This window comes from Ascaphus truei, chromosome 4 (genome assembly GCF_040206685.1).
Source record: "Ascaphus truei isolate aAscTru1 chromosome 4, aAscTru1.hap1, whole genome shotgun sequence".
Classification (NCBI taxonomy): domain Eukaryota; kingdom Metazoa; phylum Chordata; class Amphibia; order Anura; family Ascaphidae; genus Ascaphus; species Ascaphus truei.
This window is the reverse complement of record NC_134486.1, coordinates 78,722,027-78,742,982: the sequence shown is the minus strand read 5'-3', so window position 1 is coordinate 78,742,982 and position 20,956 is coordinate 78,722,027. Positions and strand designations below refer to the sequence as shown.

At 45.3% G+C, this 20,956-nt stretch overlaps 2 protein-coding genes across 5 annotated transcripts in view; one reads left to right on the top strand and one right to left on the bottom strand.

Annotated features, from left to right (window-relative positions):
- Window positions 1-20,956, bottom strand: part of PCSK2 (proprotein convertase subtilisin/kexin type 2) — a 196,957-nt gene that overhangs the window by 42,727 nt on the left and 133,274 nt on the right. For 2 of the 4 annotated variants that reach the window (XM_075596079.1, XM_075596077.1), the window contains 2 exons: window positions 17,777-17,853; window positions 9,714-9,794 (listed from right to left, as the gene is read on the bottom strand). In XM_075596079.1, coding sequence (XP_075452194.1) covers window positions 9,714-9,794; window positions 17,777-17,853 — 158 coding nt within the window. The remainder of the gene's footprint in view (window positions 1-9,713; window positions 9,795-17,776; window positions 17,854-20,956) is intronic. The other 2 variants (XM_075596080.1, XM_075596078.1) reach the window with 1 other exon arrangement.
- On the top strand, window positions 525-4,460 carry LOC142492881 (uncharacterized). The gene is made up of 2 exons (XM_075596076.1): window positions 525-1,775; window positions 1,837-4,460. The coding sequence occupies exon 2, from the start codon at window positions 2,141-2,143 to the stop codon at window positions 3,980-3,982; it is 1,842 nt and encodes a 613-aa protein (XP_075452191.1). The 5' UTR covers window positions 525-1,775; window positions 1,837-2,140; the 3' UTR covers window positions 3,983-4,460.

Sequence of the window (20,956 nt, the reverse complement as noted above, 5' to 3'; positions counted from 1 at the left end):
ATTCTCAGCCCGGGAGAATAGATACAGTTCGCGGGCTTTGCGAGAGTCAGTCAGGCTGAGGAGGAAGGGGAAGGAAGGGTGCAGGGAGCGAGTGGCTCCTGCACCAGGTAAGGTTTCCCCAAGTCCCAGGCAGGCCCCAAATCCCTGTTAGGGTAGGGGGTAATTAGTAAGGGATGGCCCGAGATAGGGAGGTCACACTTAGGCGTTTGAGAGTGCAGGTTTGGCAGTGCCACAGCGGGTAGTGCTGTGAGCACTGACAAATAGGCACAGGGTGTGCAGCGGATGCTGAATGTTGTGGTTGCATGTGTTGCTGCATGTGCCGGGAGATTGCAGAGACAGTGTATGTAGCGTGTTATTGCTGCGGGTTCCAGGTGCAGTGCGCTGTTGCGGCAGGTGCCGTTAGTAGGTTACAGTTAGGGACTTGGGTAGTAGGGGAGTGGGACTGTCAGGATTGCCTAGACCTCCTGCCTAGCCATAGCTTCCTTGTCCACTGGGTGTGCTGCTGTCTTCTGTTGGCTCTGGGTTCCTCTGTCTGTCTGTCTTCTTGTTGCTCCTGTCTCTGTCCTTTATAGCTTGCTTCCTGTCTGTTGCTTTTGCCTTTGCTTGCTAGTCAGACTCCTACAGTATGCTCATGCCTGTCTTTGATCCTGACCTGTTTCCTGTACCTGTATTGTAGTCTGCTCACAGTAAAGGTCCTTGCTAGTAATCTGGCTTGTCCCTGGTTATTCCTGCTCCCCGGTCTCAGTCCCTGCTCCCTGTTCTTAGTCCCTGTCCTGCCCCGCCTGTCCTGTTCCAGTCTCCTCGTTGCCGACCTCTGCTTGTACCTAACTTCGCTGCCTGCCGCCTGCCTCGGACCCCTGCTTGTACCTGACTTCGCTGCCTGCCGCCTGCCTTGGACCTCTGCTTGTGACCCCTACTACGCTCGTGCTGTTCCGGCCACCGAGATCCTACCCGCCACAGGAGTCTCCCGTGACAGAAAGCAAAGGCCACTTCTGGATCTCGCTGGAACAGATTCTTCTTCTGCCTGCACCCTTTCCTGCCTGCTGCAGCAGACCACATCCGCATGGTTGAAGATAAGTACTTTCGTTTCTTTTTTGGAAATCCAAGTTGGGATTTTGAAAGGTTTTTTTGTCGTTGCTGCTAAGTGTTCTGCAAGAATTATTGCGTTCATAACGAAAAAACATTTTTTTTCTGAGACTAGAACTGTTACTACCGACTATTGCAGCTTTCTTTGAGATGTTTATTTTTGCAAAGGTTTCTGCAGGGTTTTTTGTGCCACTTTCTCCCTGAGAAGAATTCCCTATTATAAAAAAGACCCTTCCCTGCAGTACCTGTTTTTGCCATTTTGAGACTTTCATTACCTGGACAAGAATTGTCTCTGCATTGTGGGTGGGCCACTGCAGATTTTCAGACTCACATTTCTATTTAGGACGGTTGCCTTGATTTACTGCTGTTCACAGGGTCTTCATTTCAAAAGACAAAAGTGCTCCCATTATTTTGTTGCTGCATGCTTTGATTTTCTTGCATCTATAGTTTTTCATATGATTGGTTCTAAGGTTTCAGGTTTACCTGCAAGTTCCCCTAAAGTTTGTTTCTCTGCAACATATGATATCCCTACGCCTGATATCAAAGGTTTCAGATTTGACTGCAGGGTTCTCTGTCTGATATTCCTATGTCAAAAGTTTCAGATCTAACTATAAGTTTTCTCTGTATTAGTTTCCTGCTGTCTATGATATTTCTATGCCTGATATCAAAAGTTTCAGATTCAACTGCAGGTTTTCTTTGTCTATATGATATCCCTACGCCTGACGCTTAAAGATTTAGATGTAACTGCAGGTTTTCTTTGTCTATATGATATCCCTACGCCTGATGCATAAGGATTTAGATGTAACTGCAGGTTTTCTCTGTCTGTATGATATCCCTACGCCTTATGCCTAAAAGATTCAGATATAACTGCAGGTTTCTCTGTCTATGTTTTTTCCTTGCATTTATAATCTCTGTGACTGATGTTAAAGTCTTTAAGGGTCAGCTCTCCTATCTTGTGTCTCTCTGTGTCTAATATTCCTGTTGTTCATTCTAATGCTTCTGTTTTAAAAACACATTTCCTCTTTACTGGTGTCTTGGGAAGTGTGGTTTAATTATGGCTCCCACTCAAACAGTCTTGAGCAGTAAATGTGAACACAGTACCACTGATTCTTCAGAACTTCTCAAAGCAAGGAAGAAGAAGAAAAAGAAGGGAGGCATTACTGTGGAAGTTGCAGAAGGAATTAAGAATGAAAATTTAACCTCAGAGTCTGCATTTGATGAAAGAGATATGCTGCAGCTTAAGGCAACTCACAGACGTAGCCCAAGAATAGTGGAAGAGAAGAAAGATGCCCCTACTCAGACGCTTCAAGCTGTACAGAAAGCGATTGATTATCTTTATGAACGTTTAGATAAGGAGCAAGAGGCCAAGATTGCACTACAAAGCTGTCTATCTTCAGCAATTGCTAAGTGTGTTCTCCAGGAGAAAGAAAGAGAGCAGTTGGAGAGGGACAGGGTAATCCTGTCAAGTAAGCTGGAGAAGGCCTATGCTGATAATGCGCAGTACCAAAATTTCATGGCTCAAGTTGGCGCAAAACTGGAAGCCTCTGAGGAGAAGAATTGCCACTTCAACATAGAACTACGTTCTTTGAGAGAGATCTTCGAAGGATTAAATAGCAGTTTTGAAATGGTAACCCAGAAGTGCAAGAATCTCTGTGTCCAGGTCAGTGAAGGAGATAAGAAACTCCATGAATTAGGAGAGGAGAAGAAGCAGTTGGCCCAGGAAAAGTTGGATATGCAGACAGCACTGCAGAATGCAGAGAGAGTGCTGCAAGAGGAACGTGTCTCCCTGGAGCGGCGCACTCAGGCAGAGAATATGCTGCAGAGTCAGCTGCGAGAACTACGTGCACATCTGCAGGACGCCAAGGAGAGATGGGTGAATGCTGAAGAGAGACAGCGAGTATTGCAGGAGGAAAGTTTCCAGACTGCCTACAAGATAAAGATGCTGGAAGAGTATTTGAGTACCCAGTGTGTCCCCAAAGAACAGCATGAGGAGCTGAAGGTCACACTGAGCATAACCAGAGCCTCGCTGGAGGAGGAGAGGTCTGGGAGAGCACGGCCCGGTTCTGCCTCCAGCAGAAAGTCTCTTTCAGACTCTGGTTCCACAGAGACATCCCCTCTCAGTCCTCCTGGAGACGTGGGGGAAGTGGGCGACCTGAAGGAGTTTGTTCTGCGCCCCGCGCCACGCGGTGTCACCGTCAGATGTCGGATCAGCCGAGACAAGAAAGTGATGGACCGAGGACTGTACCCCACCTACTACATGCACCTGGAGCGGGACGAAAACCACAAGCTCTTTCTTCTCGCTGGGAGGAAGAGAAAGAAGAGTAAAACGTCCAACTACTTGATATCTATTGATCCGACCGACATGTCCCGGGAGGCAGGCAGTTTTACTGGCAAACTCCGATCCAACCTAATGGGGACCAAGTTTACAGTGTTTGACCGCGGTGTTAGCCCAGCCAGGGCTCAGGGACAGTCAGAGAATGCAGCGTCCCGGCAAGAACTGGCGGCTATTTGCTATGAAACTAACGTCCTCGGGTTTAAGGGTCCCCGGAAGATGGCGGTTCTCATTCCCAGAAAGAATTTCAATCACGAGCGCATCCCTTTCCAGCCACACAATGATTCGGAGAGCCTGCTGTCTAAATGGCAGAACAAGTGTCAGGAGAACATCATCGAGCTGCACAATAAGGCCCCCGTGTGGAATGATGACACTCAGTCTTACGTGTTCAACTTCCACGGGCGTGTCACACACGCATCTGTGAAGAACTTCCAGATTGTGCACGACAATGATCTGGAGTACCCTCTGCCCACTGACAAGCCACCAGAGGTGGGTCACCTTGAGTCGCCGTTTCATCAAGGCCTCCGGGAAGAGCCTAGAGGATCGTCCGGAGAACGCTCCTGAGAGGGGGGAGTAATGTCAGGATTGCCTAGACCTCCTGCCTAGCCATAGCTTCCTTGTCCACTGGGTGTGCTGCTGTCTTCTGTTGGCTCTGGGTTCCTCTGTCTGTCTGTCTTCTTGTTGCTCCTGTCTCTGTCCTTTATAGCTTGCTTCCTGTCTGTTGCTTTTGCCTTTGCTTGCTAGTCAGACTCCTACAGTATGCTCATGCCTGTCTTTGATCCTGACCTGTTTCCTGTACCTGTATTGTAGTCTGCTCACAGTAAAGGTCCTTGCTAGTAATCTGGCTTGTCCCTGGTTATTCCTGCTCCCCGGTCTCAGTCCCTGCTCCCTGTTCTTAGTCCCTGTCCTGCCCCGCCTGTCCTGTTCCAGTCTCCTCGTTGCCGACCTCTGCTTGTACCTAACTTCGCTGCCTGCCGCCTGCCTCGGACCCCTGCTTGTACCTGACTTCGCTGCCTGCCGCCTGCCTTGGACCTCTGCTTGTGACCCCTACTACGCTCGTGCTGTTCCGGCCACCGAGATCCTACCCGCCACAGGAGTCTCCCGTGACAGGGACAGGTCGTTACCCTGGCAGGCCCATAGGAGTTACCCAAGCCACCACAGGTTGCGGTACTACAGGGACAGGCCCTAGGTTAGGATTCCTGTATTGATAGTGCGTCACTTAGATAGTTAGGGAATCAGCGGCTGCTGCAGTTCCGTGACGGAGTTCGGACCCACGTTGGGGTCCACAGAGACTGTGTTCCAGAGTGGGACCGCCCTAGCGGTCCGCACGTGCAGGAGTTCGGTTGAAGGAGTCATCGCCGACTGAGCCTTTGCGAAGACTGCTGACCCGAGCATCAGAGTGCTCGGCAGGTATCAAATATATATGTGCACCACCGGGCCCTTAGCGTAATTAGTGACTGCGCAGTCACCCATTGACTCCCTGTAGGATTACGGGACATTCTAAGGGGTTCGTTGGACACTGGGTGGGGATTCACCGGGTGTTGGGAAAGCGTCCGGCGGGACATCACGGTTGGTGTCTCCTCGTGCGAGGGACACAGGTTATGATGTTGTGTTATGTTTTATATGTGTGTTAGTAAAGTGTTAGTTATTATCCCTACTGTGTATGTGTTTATTACGTGTCCTGCGAGGAACCACTCCCCCTTCGGTGGGAGCCATCGCAGGTGGAGGCGCTGCGCTGTGTAAGTATGTAAGTGTTACCCCAGGCTCCCAGCTAGCGGAGGCTCAGATCTCCTGGAGCCGCAGGTGTTATACAGCTACCAGTAGTCCCTTAGGTAGGTGTTCAGAAAAAGGGCTACATTTGGAGGCGCTGTTGAGATATCAGACCTGGGGTGCCCTGTAATTTTTTTCTAAATTGTCCTATTTTTGTTTCGCCATGTGGGCGCTCTCAAAGCAAGAGGTCTATGCATGGGCCTTGAAGGTTAACGTGCCTCCCAACCGCGCGGTTGCCGTCGGGGCAGTCCCTGCTGGCGTGTCCCTGCTAGATGTCCAGACGCAGGATAGGAAACTCCCTGGGCTAGCTTGTACGTGGGTCAGAGGGCGAAGGTATGATGCCACCTTGCAATGGACTATCGTACTGATGCATGTGGGCCAGGCTATAAGCGAGGAAGACGGCCCCCAAATATTGAATCTGCCAGGGGGCCCGACCGATGGATGCCCCTTTATTTACCCTGACTTGACAGTTCCCTCCTGTATTGATAGCCCTAGTGTAGTTGACAGGGCTGTAATCAAAATGGAGGCTCCTGCAGTAAGGGACGCTAACAGTGAGTCCCACCTAAAATGGCGGCTCCCGCCAAATCAAAATGGCCCGTGTGCGGCTGACTGCCAGCCTGCACAGAAGAATGTTGCAAGCCTCTGTCCAAGACTGGCGGGAAAACCCTAGCCCCGCCCCAACACTGTGAGTGAGCCGCAAGCAGCGAATTCTATTTCCCCTCAGGAAAGTACGGGATGCAGAGAAGAACACCCCTGGCTGTATAGAGTCATACGGTCCCCAAATTTAGTATTGCCAATAGCATTATGCCCGTGTGCGTTCAGAGACTGGGAGGTGACTGGTGGCTGGGCAGATGGGTCATCTAGGTCACCAATAGCGCTCACGAGGACAGTGGTAGATGGGGAAGAATGGACGCACTGTTGCCTGAGTGAATGTGATTGCCCCGTCGGTGAATTGACCCGAGGGCCCGAGTGTCCTGACTGTGCGGCGCAGTTCCTGCAACCCAAACTGCCGCAGCCTATAGAACCGCCAGCGGCAGAGGACACTGTTGCAGAAATGGAGTGTTCATTTCCCGAGAATGAGGTAAACTGCCCGGGGTTACACCCTAATGTGTATGTGCCCTGGCAAGCGCCAGGAATAGAGGGCATTGTGCTAGCGTGCCCCTGCCTGCAGGAAGCCCGTGCTCAGGGAGCTATCCTGTCTCAGTTACCGCTCGAATTCAAGGAAATCGAGGTGGACGGAGAACTGGGTATCCAGTGCATTAGCCCCACTTGTGGCTGTTCCAGGGATCAGCTGGCGTGGGAGCCCCAATGTGAGTGTTGCGGTGCCTGGTTCTTAAAGCCTATCATACCCCTGCTTCCAGAGACCTCCGGGGACACGTGTGTCCAGACCCCTGTTGCAGACACGGTTCCAGCCCCTCTCAAAGGGGACATTCAAGTGGTAGAGCAGGAACCTCTGATGGCGGAACCTGCGGAGAAAGACGTGCCTGATGGTTCTACTGAGGCGGGTGAAGCCTCTACTAATTCTTTCACTTCAGCGATGGAGGGGGTGGAAGGGCCGTGTGCCCAAATGGACTTTCTAGATACTGAGCCGGAGCCGCCGAAGGCGGAGCTACAGATGTCGGTTCCAGACCCGGTTCCCGAGCAGGAACCACATAGACCAGAACCGCAGATTCCGGAATCCCAGGGTAAGGTGTTAATACCCCCATCCTTGTCTGGTGATTCCAGCGACCGACCGCTCGTGGTGATGCGCCTGCCGGCGGACCACTCTAGTGAGGTCACCGAGCCAACCACCTCAGCTGATGCAGACCATGATATGGGCCCGTGTGCCCTGCAACGGCCACTCCGGCTACCACCGAGGTACCAGCGGTCCCAGGCTTGGGATCAGTACCTGCCAACAACGAAAGGGGTGCGTTGACTGCCCCAGGGGTGTCGGGTGTGAGCTCCCCAGTGATCGTGGGGCCTGGTGGCTCCAAAGGTAGGGTCACCCGGGCGATGGGCTCACCCCGTCATCGCGTCCTGGTGGAGGTGTCTCCCCCAAATGATCTCTGCAGACCAAGGAACGAATCCGACCTCATCAAGGTATCCGGTACAGCGGCTCGGAGCGACACTTACTCCTGCGCAAGGAATCTCCAAGCCTGGCCTTCTCAAGACACGGGCCTGCACGAAGAGGTTGTGCTGTTCACAGAAGATGTCACCGTTAAAGGGATTGCTGGAGCGGATAAAGACTGTGCTGAGACCGCTCTGGTAGTTGTGGCCTCTTCCATGCGCACGATGGAATGCTTCGTTCGCCATGTGGTGGACCGAGGCAAGAGACTGAACCTCCCTGTCTCCCGTGAGATGAAACCGGAGGATCCGGCAAGGTTCAATACCCAGGACCCCGTACTATTTTTTCTACGAGGGGGAGGTGGTTTGGCGCAAGAGACATATCTTGAGCTCCAAAAGACTCACAGGAGTCAAGGTGGGATACCCTCACCCAATCAGTTAGGGGCACTCCACTCTGAGACTCAGCTGGCCTCGGGTATCCACACGAGTATCGGTGAACAAATGCATGTTACATGTGATATGATTTATGCCATGCCTTTTTCATTATATAATACTCTGTATGGTTGCTACCCAAGCGAGGTCGTTGGGATTCTGCGAGGGGGAGAATCTAGCCCTGGGGTTATTTTTGACTCACTGACCCCCCTCCGCGAGTGCCGAGTGGTCGCGGGTGCCACCGGAGGCAGCGACGGACCCGCTGGCACTTCGCGAGGGTGGGGGCCAGTGCAGGGAGCGCTCGGCCTCCCTGGAGCTCCGGCGGCGCACCCGGCTAGCGGGGGCCACCATGACACACTACGCAAGCGTGCGCGGGATCGCGCATGCGCAGACAGAGGCAAAGCGTCCCGGCAGCCCTTAAGAAGTCGCGCGAGGGCAGGGACGGGGAGGAAAAGGTTGCGGCGGCCATTAGGCGTTCGCGCATGCGTGGGAGAAGGGCGCACGTGGCCCCAATGGTATAGCAGCCTCCTGGGAACTACAACTCCCAGGAGGCATAGGGAGACAGGCACCAGGTGCCTCATAGCGGCCAATAGGGCTGGAGGATTCTCAGCCCGGGAGAATAGATACAGTTCGCGGGCTTTGCGAGAGTCAGTCAGGCTGAGGAGGAAGGGGAAGGAAGGGTGCAGGGAGCGAGTGGCTCCTGCACCAGGTAAGGTTTCCCCAAGTCCCAGGCAGGCCCCAAATCCCTGTTAGGGTAGGGGGTAATTAGTAAGGGACGGCCCGAGATAGGGAGGTCACCCTTAGGCGTGTGAGAGTGCAGGTTTGGCAGTGCCACAGCGGGTAGTGCTGTGAGCACTGACAAATAGGCACAGGGTGTGCAGTGGATGCTGAATGTTGTGGTTGCATGTGTTGCTGCATGTGCCGGGAGATTGCAGAGACAGTGTATGTAGCGTGTTATTGCTGCGGGTTCCAGGTGCAGTGCGTTGTTGCGGCAGGTGCCGTTAGTAGGTTACAGTTAGGGACTTGGGTAGTAGGGGAGTGGGACAGGTCGTTACCCCGGCAGGCCCATAGGAGTTACCCAAGCCACCACAGGTTGCGGTACTACAGGGACAGGCCCTAGGTTAGGGTTCCTGTCACGATAGTGCGTCACTTAGATAGTTAGGGAATCAGCGGCTGCTGCAGTTCCGTGACGGAGTTCGGACCCATGTTGGGGTCCACAGAGACTGTGTTCCAGAGTGGGACCGCCCTAGCAGTCCGCACGTGCAGGAGTTCGGTTGAAGGAGTCATCGCCGACTGAGCCTTTGCGAAGACTGCTGACCCGAGCATCAGAGTGCTCGGCAGGTATCAAATATATATGTGCACCACCGGGCCCTTAGCGTAATTAGTGACTGCGCAGTCACCCATTGACTCCCTGTAGGATTACGGGACATTCTAAGGGGTTCGTTGGACACTGGGTGGGGATTCACCGGGTGTTGGGAAAGCGTCCGGCGGGACGTAACGGTTGGTGTCTCCTCGTGCGAGGGACACAGGTTATGATGTTGTGTTATGTTTTATATGTGTGTTAGTAAAGTGTTAGTTATTATCCCTACTGTGTATGTGTTTATTAAGTGTCCTGCGAGGAACCACTCCCCCTTCGGTGGGAGCCATCGCAGGTGGAGGCGCTGCGCTGTGTAAGTATGTAAGTGTTACCCCAGGCTCCCAGCTAGCGGAGGCTCAGATCTCCTGGAGCCGCAGGTGTTATACAGCTACCAGTAGTCCCTTAGGTAGGTGTTCAGAAAAAGGGCTACATATATATATATATATATTTTTTTTTTCTAAATGTGATATTGGGTCACTTGTTTCAAGCAAGAAGATGGACTTTTCAGACATTCCTGATAATTACCCATTACTCTTCATTTATTTTCCAGCCATTTCAAAAGAAAATATATATTTACATACAGGTAATCAATCTTGTCGAACAATGCTCAAAATAAAATTACAGTTCATGTTTGTGACGGAATTAGCAGCCTGGTTCAGTATTTTAAAGGTTACGCCCACTGATTGCTCCTACCTGTCAAGATAGAGTCCAAGGTATAGGGTCGGACAAGATGGCTGCCAAGACCAGTTAATATGGGTTCGCTCAGTTATCCATCTGTAACATCAAGTTCATTTTATGCTTGGTGTATTTTCTGTAGGATTCATTTTATGTTGGGCCTGTAATTCACTAAGCAAGACCAGCATACAATTAATCTAGGGACTATACATAGTATTGGGCCAGGTGCAGAGTTTTGAGACAAAGGATAATTGGGCTGGAACACACCCACTGGCTGGGTGAGTAGGCACTTCAAAGCTGGAGTGTTGTCCTTTCCCTTCCATGCAGTGAGACATCTCACCCTGCAGGAGGTATGGAGCTGAAATTGAAGAGCAGTGCTTGGGTCCTAGCCCTGTTGGCTCGTTCCCTATTGACCAGTAAAGATTTGTCCCTCCCCGAGGCTCTGCCCCTTGGGGTCGTACTACATCATGGTACCAGCCCCCAGTCCTGATTGGTCCATCGCGGACAAGCCCTTGTTCTCTAATTGGCTCAGTGAAGACAATCTCTTCACTGATTGGTCGGCACCTGGTTTTCCATGCTTCCAGATGGAGAACAGGGTTTTATATGAAGTGATGCCGATTACAGTTTCACAGTCATCAGTGGTTAGTCTCGGTGTCAAGAGACTAACTGGAAAGATGTCTTGCGGACTGAGAGGGGGTGATTCCAAGTCAATGTTATATTCAGGGATGGATGGATTATGGAGGCATCCTGTGTAAGCTTGCTCTGGTAGTGCCCTGCACCAAGTTAGCTGGAAATCCACTGTAAATACCTGTCTTGGTAAGCTGTGAACATGCATCTGTGTTGCTCCCTTGTTTATTTTAGCTCCTCATTTTGTCTGGTGCTTGTGATCCCTGTGAAATAATCTTATCTTCCATGACCTTGTTCATTTTCTTTTTGTGGTTAAATTAACTTAGTTCATGTGAAGTAGTATGCCACCTAAAAGTGACTTATCAGTTAATACACGTATCTCAGGTGTGCTCCTTATTGTGCACAGGTGTCTCTCATCATTAGCACTAAAGTCGATTACAGTATAGCAAACAAAAGAGCCGATTATGGCTGAGATTTGAAGATACCCGCCAGCACTTAATGATGAACTTATGTTCATTATGTCAATAACGGAGTTTTATGGATCTCGGCCTAAGTGATTAAAACAGCAATGGCTCAGATAACTCCAGTGTGATTGGAGATGTGCGAATGTTTCAGAGCTCGATTTGCTCATTTTTTTGCATTTTTAAATAAAAAATTTGCAAACATTGTCTACAAAGCTACAGCAACATATTTCACATTTTCTGCAATAAATGTTGTGAAGTCAGCAACATTCACCAGGAATATCTATCTATCTATCTATCTATCTATCTATCTATCTATCTATCTATCTATCTATCTATCTATCTATCGACATGGGCTGAAGATGATGATGAGATACATATACTGTATATTATGATCTTCAGCCCTTGTCAGTGCTCTCTTGGATGAAAGCCTCCCTAATGATCTTCCAAGTATAGCACTCTTCTCCACATTGCTCCAAAATGTTTTCTGATTTCATCCTCCCATCTTACTTTTGGTCATCACCTTCATCTTCTAATCTCCCTTGAAATCAAGTTGAGCACATCTTAGTTCAATGAGGGTAATTTCTTCTTGTGATGTGTCCAGCCCACTGAAATTTGAATTTCTTTACCCTGGTGATGATGTTACAGACTTTTATTTGGATTCAAGCCCATTCATTCGTTTTCCAGTCTCCCAGTGTATATCGCTGCATACTTATTTGTGTTGCCTGAAGCTTCTGAATAATTTTTGCATTTAGGGTCCAAGTTTCACATCCATTTGTGAGCACGGGCAGAATACACTGGTCAAAAACATTCTACTTGAGGCCCCGTGGAAGGTTCCATTGAAATATTGTTTTGTTTCTTCCAAATGCTTTCCACCCCATCTTCATTCTCCTATTGATTTCATTTGACTTATTCTAGCTCTACTCCATTTACTTGAATATTTGTTGACTTGACCCATTTGTTGCAGGCATCGAAGTGGCATCAGGGTCACAAGCAGATGTCCAGTGCAGGCAGCGAAGTGGATTCAGCAAGATCACAAGCAGAGGTCCAGGAACAAGGAAATGAACAAAAACAGCAACAAGGACAGGAACAGCAAAAGTAACAAGGACAGGATCAGTACCAGGTAAGGTTGGAACCAATATAAACAGGCCCTGAGTATTTATTTATTTATAAAATATTTTACCAGGAAGTAATACATTGAGAGTTACCTCTCGTTTTCAAGTATGTCCTTGGCACAGAGTAAAACAAATAGTACATGGTTACAAGTACAGTTACATAAATGAACAGGGTATACATTATATACAGTAGCAGGAAGGGGAAGATTTATATAGGCAGGCAGAGGCAGAGGACAGGTGCAGGGATAACCAGCAGAGAGGATCCAAATTCAGGGCAAAAGGAACCACATTTCCGGTGGACTACACACTGAGAGCAACAGCTAACACAACCTGTCAGGGATACATGTGTGCCTGACTCATACGCAGGTCCCCCATTCTTACATCCTTTGGCCGGTTCTCCAATTTGTTGTTGTAGGGCTTTTTGACTTGTGGCAAAAATAACAATATAATCTGAAAAACATAGATAACTCAAATCTTCACTATTGATTTTGATTACTTTTTCTTTCCAATCTAATTTCTTGAAGAATTCTTCAAGCGTTGCAGTGAAAAGCTTTGGTGATATGATGTCTCCCTGCCACGCTACCCTGCTATTACTTATTTTGCTTGCAACTTCATGTGATATAATGGTTAATGTGGCCTTCTCATAAATTTTCTTTATAATAGCAACGTACAGGTTTGTTTCTTTAATATTTTGTCTTCTGCTAATGTATCTAGGAGCGCTGAGGTGTAGACAGAATTAAACAGAATCAAATGCCGTTTCGCCATCTACAAATTCTAAGTGGTCGATTGTAATCCTTCCTTCAGGAAATCACTTCTTGTATGAATTGGATGTGGACTACTGTGTTGTATCCACTCCATAATCTTGCTTATGCTCTAGGCTGGGCAAAGTCCACGGTCTGTTTTGGCCGATTAATAAATATCTATGAATAAATCTTGTACTGTAAGTGATTGGAAGTAGAAGTTTTCTGTGTTTCCTTTCTTGTGGATTCTTCGTCACATTGAATTTTTTTCAATGAACCTTTCCCGTGATGAATCTACCATTTGGGTATGGTATATTCTCTGCTGTAACATCCGGGATTGCTATCGTGAGACTTCAACCAGGAAGGGAATCAGTGTGGACGCACACTCCTGGCGTCCGTGGCGGAGGTCTGGCGGCATCCATACACGTGGGTTCGGTGTATGTGACGGAGAAACGGGTTTTTATATTGAGATTCCTGCTTGTATTTATTTTAAACATTGTGAGTGGCCGTAATCTAGGTATTGGGCAACTATTAAAACATTATATGCAGTATTATGCTATGGGAGCCGCGCTGTCTTCTTTTTTTGTAGTGTGAAGCGGAAATTGGTTATTTCTGAAGACTGGCAGCGACGTCTCTGTAGCACCGGTTCCGGCTCCATCTGCTTCTGGGATTGGTTTTGGGGCACTCTTCCCCTTTTTTGTATTCCCCGGTCTGTTTTTTGTGTGTTTTTGTTATATGTAGTTTGTCTTTTTGTAGTCACCGAGGTTATACTGTCATTTTACCCACTATCTACTATAGGATATACACGTATCCGAGGGAGTGCAGCAGAACATCTTTTTTCTCTTATTAGGATATATATTTTTTTTTTTTTAAATATATTTCCAGTGTTCCACATGCCTTTGGTGTGAACTATGGTGTGGACAGCTGCCTAGATAATGATGTGAAAATCAATCTAGTTTTAAAATCAATACTTCAATAGCATCTTCGCCCCTCATTAATACGATAAACTACATTTCAAAGTAACGGTAAACAACAGCTGTATGAGCACAATAGTGCCATATACACTAGGAAGCACTCTGTCATGTATACCAGTTTTTACCCATATAACCTCTTGGCTTGGAAAGAGGTTGATTGAAGAGGTTTCTCTCTGACCAATCATAATTAGTCTATACATGGTGTGACAGATATGAGGGAACGGTAGAGAAAAGGGGATATTACGGCCCTCAACTAGTGCAAGGTTTCTGCTCCACTCCACGATTTGGAGGTTTACCAAGGGGAATCCAGACCAGGGCTTCTACTGTAGCTCTCCCTGCTTTCACAGGACTGGAGCAGCTGATTGAGCAGGGAGATGATTAAAAGGTTGCTCTGAACAGAGCAAGACAGAGCTGTTTTACTCTCAAGAGAAGTGTGTGCTGAAAAGCTGTGTTATGCTGAGGAAAAGCAAAGACTTTTGTTTTGTTTGTTTGATTTACTCCTGTTATCTGCTGTAGCATGTTGTATGGCAAAATAAACAGGCCAAAGCTTTTCACCTCTGTGTCAGAAGACTGTCTCCTCTACCTGGAAGGCTGTGTGAAAGTGCTGATCCCTGGACAAAAGGTATAGAGTAAGAAGGTACTTTGTCACAATGGCTATATACAGGGAAAGTGGCCCTAAAACATAGCATAAAAACCTTTGTAGGGAAAGTCTTAGAAGAAGGGCACCAGAGACACAAGCTCCAGACAGAGAAGTCCTACAGAGAAGACAGGATGCAATGAAGGAAGTTTCAATTACACAAAAGAGATGGGCAGGAGGATATGAAGAGCAACTAGTAATATGTATCTTTATGTAACATGTCGTTTGTCAATAACTATATATTGTAACTGTAGTTTTATTTACACTATCAATACAATATTTTTATGTCACACTTCCCCAAAAGAACCTGTAAAAATACGTAAAGCTGTATTACACACACACACACACACACACACACACACACACACACACACACGTTAGTTGACAAACAAAACATTGCATTAGTTGAAACATTACTTTAAGAACTGCAAGATTTTTTTTTTTAAATGTCTCAAAGAACATGGCTGAATTTGAATAATGTAAACAATTAAAATCTCAGCATGCATTCCTGGTGATATTGACTTATTACTGGAGCTACAGAAAGCTCTCATGTTTATATGCTTTGTGTATTTTCCTACCTGCAGGCTTGTGAGCTAAAAATATTAGCAAGACAAGAAACAGAAGTAATATTTTGGTTTGAAATAGTTCACTGTTGAAGAAAGGCTCACATACTGTACGAACATTAATATTTCCAGTATAAGAAACCCATGGCTACATATAAAATTATTATTAAAATTATTGACCCTTTTTGGTTAGCTAGTTATGGAAACCCATACTAAGGGGTTAATATGCACTGTAATGCATTTTATTTACTACTGTATTTTCTCATCTATTTCAGGTTATATACATAGGAAAGACAGGGCTAATGCCAGCCTGGAGTAGATTTTAAAATATAAATAATATATATAAATATAAATATAATATATATATATAGCAACTGTAAATATTACTGTATGTTCGTTTGCATGTCTTAGACAGGTCTGCAACCCTGTCTCTTCCCATTATCGCCCAGCACACAGCATTTCCAATGCAGCAAGGGATTCTGGGAAATGACATGCAAATGAGCACACAGTGTCACCTTTTGTCTCAAGCTCGTATTACACAAGCACGTCCTCAAGCCAATGCATACTGTTTTAAACACAGCTTTTAGACAGAGACTGAGATGAGATGCAAAGCTATATATATATATATATATATATATATATGTATGTATGTATGTATGTATGTATGTATGTATGTATGTATGTATGTATGTATGTATGTATGTATGTATGTATGTATGTATGTATGTATGTATGTATGTATGTATGTATGTATGTATGTATGTATGTATGTATGTGTATGTATGTTTGAAGCAGGGAGTCCCAGGAGCTGAAATTAATAGGGTTCAGCTCTGGACACCCCGTGCCCCAGACCTATTCAAATATAAAAAAATATTTTTTAATATTTTAATAGGTTTGAAGCAGGTGGTCTCCGGAGATGAACCCCATTCATTTCAGATCGGAGGACCCCCTGCTTCCAAAGATACTTACCTCCTTAGGTGATGTCGGTATCTCTCTGCAGTTTAAATGTCAGGACCTATTAGCTCACGTAACTGGGATATTGAAGCTGAAGAGAAATACTGGCACCCCCTACGGAAGTACAGTAAGGATCTCTGGAAGCAGAAAGTCTGCAGAGCTAAAATGAAATGGGTTTCAGCTCCGAAGACTCCGTGCTTTAAACTTATTTAGAAAAAAAAACAGGGACATTTTAATCCGCCATTACAGATCAGCCGTTTTGGGACTGATAATAATAATAATTGTTTGTTTTTGTATAGCGCTGCTAGTTTTACATAGCGCTTTATAGAGACATTTTGCAGACAAAGTCCCTGCCCCGTGGAGCTTACAATCTATGTTTTTTGGTGTGTGAGGCAAAGGGAGATAAAGTGACTTGCCCAAGGTCACAAGGAGCTGAAACCAGGAATTGAACCAAACTCAGTGCTAGTCAGTGTATTTACTCACTGAGCCACTCCTTCTCCCATGATCAGTGGAAATTTCTGGCCCAAAAGGAACCAGCCAAAACGAGGTGGATCCAAATGTGCTAAAAGGTTTCACCCATCTCTATTCAGGACTTTTGAGACAAGTAAAAGGAAAAAAGGGAGCAACATAAGTACAGAATGTGTTTCATCTTTTTACATTATGTGCAGCTGGTTACTCCTGCTATTGACCCACACAATATTTCAAACTGTTGAAAAATGTAGGATTTTTAAGATTCAGGCAGAGATTTAGCAAGTCAATTGCCTACTTAGGAAGGATTATACTATAAACCTTTGAGTGCAGGAGAGGCCGCGACACCTTAGTGCCATGGCCCCTCCAGCATTCACGATCATGATCATGTGATCCCTCCATCACTGATTACGGAATGAAAGGAGGAGGTCTCCTGTGCAGAGCAGAACACGATCTCCCCTAGAAAAACGAGAAGGAACATTATGACTTCTAAAGGTTAATAGACAAACCCTGCATACGTCTGCCCCTATTCTGAAGCACCTGGGAGATATGTATGTAATACGATGCTATTTGTAATATGACATAGTGAAAAAAATCTCATTTGTGTTAGTTTGTCAACTTACAGTAAGTGAAATTCCTACATCCAATGCTTTTTTCTTGAAGCAACAATCCATAATACTTGCATTTTATGTTGTTAATCTTACCTGAACCGGCAGGTCCTCAGAGTACCACGACTGAACTTGGGTTAGGCAACATTAAGATACAAACTTTGGCACATTCCATTCTCATTATAATGCTCATAGTCCTGAACATGCATGGCAGATTACTTTTTTGTACATATACTATATACTATAGGTTAGAACCTAGTACGTCTCCACACAAACAAAAATGATATTCTTTTCCACTGTACTACTTTTTTTTTTCCTTCATTCTTTCTATAAACCAAATAATAGGGGGGCGCATTAGAGATTTGCGAATGTCCTCAAAATTATTTACCAACATTTGACACTTTCATTTTATTTCCCAAAAGTTCTAATTACAGGAAAATACTTAGCCACAGCACGGCAGTAAATGGCAGTATATAAAGGGCCCTGTGACTTTGTCTATTGACTTTTAATACCTGGTGAATTATTTGGCATAGCTTGCCATCTTGAAAATTTTCACCTGATTTGTGAGCTTCACTGAAAGATTTGTTCATCTCTAGTTTGTACAGTATAATGCCATTTTTCTTGGCTAAATCTGCTTCTATTAAAATCAAAAGTATGGCAGTTACTTACTGTATAAGATTGTGTATTATAGATCCCTTGAGGAAAACCCTGCAAACATGTACTAAATCAATGAAAAAATCCCATTTAAAGCATAGTTCAGGTGCTTTTGCCATGGAAATACAAGATACCAATCATAGCCCCGTTAGAATCTGATTTCAACTGTAAAGTAATAATTATTCTATGGAGGCAGTTCTAAATAAAACAAAATAAATACATTTTAGGAATGCCATGTCATAGCCTACTGAAAATAGTAAATGGCAAAAGGTTGCTTTACCTGTTAAACCAGTCATCTGTGTAGCGAGGATATGGGTAAGGGTCGTTGCTGCTAAAGTCATAACTTGCTTCTGCATTCTGAAACAAAAATAGTACTTAATTAACATAGATTTACTTACAGTATGTTACACAAATGCTAACTGCAGTTTAATTACAGTATGCTTTTTGGACCAACATTATTTAATCTAATAAGGTTTCAAATGTTTGCCTTTTTTAACTTTGTACAGTATATGGTAACATATATTTTCTTTATTTTTGGTATAAATATGTCTTACATTTCATGTTATCAACTAAAAGCATTAAAAAAAATAGTCTTCACAATTCAATCCAATGCATAAATAATACTCGTTCATAGATAAAATAAAGCTGTGGCAAGAAAAGTTTCTGATTTCTTCAAAACATCACAACAAAATGATCTAACGTCACTCAATGATCACATTTATACCCATATTGCCCATTTTGTACAAAATGATGCTAAATATAAATGTCTCAAGCTGTTTGCTTCCTTTTGAAAACAAGACTTTCAGAATATTTACAATTGCTGATTGAATCCTTCCAAGAGCTTGTAAAAGCCATATCCAACTTCCAAATCATTAATTACTGTACATGGCATACACCAACACCTTATTTATTTTTATAATACCTGGATGGAATAGGACAATCACTGCCTAGGACAACGCTGAAGAAAAGAACAGCCATGCCTAATAGTGCAAAGCAGCTGTTTTTAAGAGGGTGTACTGATTTTATATTTACCTACTGTAACTCAGGCTTGACAGCACAAGCTATGATATGCAGCAGTCAGAAAGATGGAGATGTATATTTAAAGAAAAACTAAATAGTGAACCGCTCAGTGTACTGTATTAATTGCCTTTTGATGCACTCAATCTGCCAGTATGCACTTTAAACCAGATGGAATGTCATGGAGACAGGAACAGGATTGGGAAACCTGAAACAGACATGCATAGTAGCTTTCCTACAGTATCTGTTTTTTGTCTTTGACATAATCTGTTATGGGTTCTTGTAAATTTTTCGTTATAACATTATTGTGTGTCGGGTTTATAAAAGTACTGCTTTTACTTGGAGTTTTGTCTTGTATTTTGTTTGGATTTGAAAATTAATTACGAAGTTCAATTCAGAGTTTGAATTAAAAATCAACTTTTTTAACTGCTCACCTCAGAGCTTGAATCGAACCCCCCCCCCCCCCCAAAACGCAAAGATTGCATTTCAAACCCGTGAGCATGCCCATCCTTAATACTTCTACCATGTTTTGGTTTTGCTTTTACAATTTATTCCGTTTTTAGTTCAGGTTTTGCTTAAAGTCTCTTGGTATTGGCTTTGGATTATGGGGAAAATGTGAGTGTAATGGCAAAAATCCTGTCATGTAATCATCAATAAAATCATAACAATATAATCTGGAGCTGTTTTTTGCTTCCTCTTTAAAACACCAATCCACGTTGTTCTATATTGTATCAGGTTTATTTTTTGGGGGGCTCACTCAGAGCAGCACCATGGTCTCACATTGGACATTCAGGGAACATCCGATTTCCATGTTCTGGCACCAGGCAAAATATCTACCAGGTGGAAACAACATGTTCACAGTATAAAGGCTTGCACGGGCCTTCTATTTGTGACCTTGACTGTCATGTTATTTTTGCTTTAGAAGAAAGCATCAAAATATTAAAACCCTCTTTTACCTGGAGTGTCAGAATACCATGCTTTAACTCAACCATTCTAGAAAATGAGTAGGTTTTAGCCTTAGCAGACGAATCTTTGGGCATGTCCTTTAAGCCTGACGAGATACTTTATGCACTTCCTCTGTATTTGTTACACCTTGGTTATACTTGAGTTTTTTTCCTGGCTCCTTGCTGATTGGCATGTGGCACCAATACTGCTTTTAAAGCATTACTCTAACAGCAGGAGACATGCCAGTTTCAGCTGTAGAAGTGTAAGAGCACAATGAGATAGATGATGTGACATCTGAAATGACACCTATGCCACATAGAGCTCTGTTAATATAGGTGCCTGATGATGAGAAAAAAAAGTATTTGGTTTAAACGATTAAAGTGAGGGTCAAGCATAGTTGACAAAAAGCGACCCCCCCCAGCCATAGGCGGGGGGGTTTCATGACCAGGGGGGGCCGGCCTTCATCCCCGCTGGCCCGCCCCCCGCACCGCCCTCCCCATCACGGGGGAGGGCCCAAGCCCCTTTAATTTAAGGCCAAGCTGGCGGGGGCTCGTCCTCTTTTGCCTTTGTCGCGGCGGCTCGTGGGGGGTGGGTGCTTGTTCTTGCCAGACTGGGAGCTGGGCCGTTTGAGCCCGGGGGGAGCACGAGTGGGCGAGGTCAGATAGTCATGACATCGATAACCCGCTCACGCAGACGGCAGCGGCGCGGGGGCCGGCCGACCCTCCCCCTTCCTGTAAAGGTACATTCTGGCGGGGATTAGCATTTACCCCTCGTAATTTTAAATAAATAGCCGCGGCCATTTTACCTCCATTACTGTCTCCTGTCGTTATTTGGGAATTTCAGGGGGACAAAGCGGGTGGCGGGGGGAACCGCCTGGCAGCCTCCCGGGTCATGTATTGTTCAACTTTCAATGTGGTGCAGACCATTGTATCATCTTTAAGCACATGAGGTTATGAGTAAGTACAATATTTAGAACTAGAATCTCTTTTTTGTCACTTCATCCTTCTGTTTACAGTATATTCTTTTCAAAAAGTTTAATGAGTGATATCACCTGAAACTGTCTGAACACTTCATGTGCTGCCATTTAAAATCATGGTGCAATAGTGCAATGATTTTCCACCTGCAGTAAAATAAATGCTCTCCTTTCCCTTTCTTGTGGAATACGGTGTAGCTGGTCAGTGCTTGTTGCTTTTCCTTAAGTTGCTAAGTCATATAGAAGTGGAAACTCCACCTTTTATGTTCCACAGCCACAAACTCTTATCCAGACTTATTACGCTTGAGAAAATTCTTATGGTTTACTGATGTAATATGCTTGTACAGGTATTCAATTTTAAGTTCTGCAGGCATTAAACCAAGTGTCAACATACAACATATTTTAGTGCATATTCAAGAAACACCCTGATTGTGAGTCTTGACAAGTCCCACAAATTCAACATACTGGTACAATGTAATCTACAGTATTCTAGGGTGAGATGAAGGTAATATAGAATAATATTGA

Bases quoted from the DNA above. Each gene is read 5' to 3' on its own strand.
- LOC142492881 (XM_075596076.1), top strand. From the start codon at position 2,141: ATGGCTCCCACTCAAACAGTCTTGAGCAGTAAATGTGAACACAGTACC.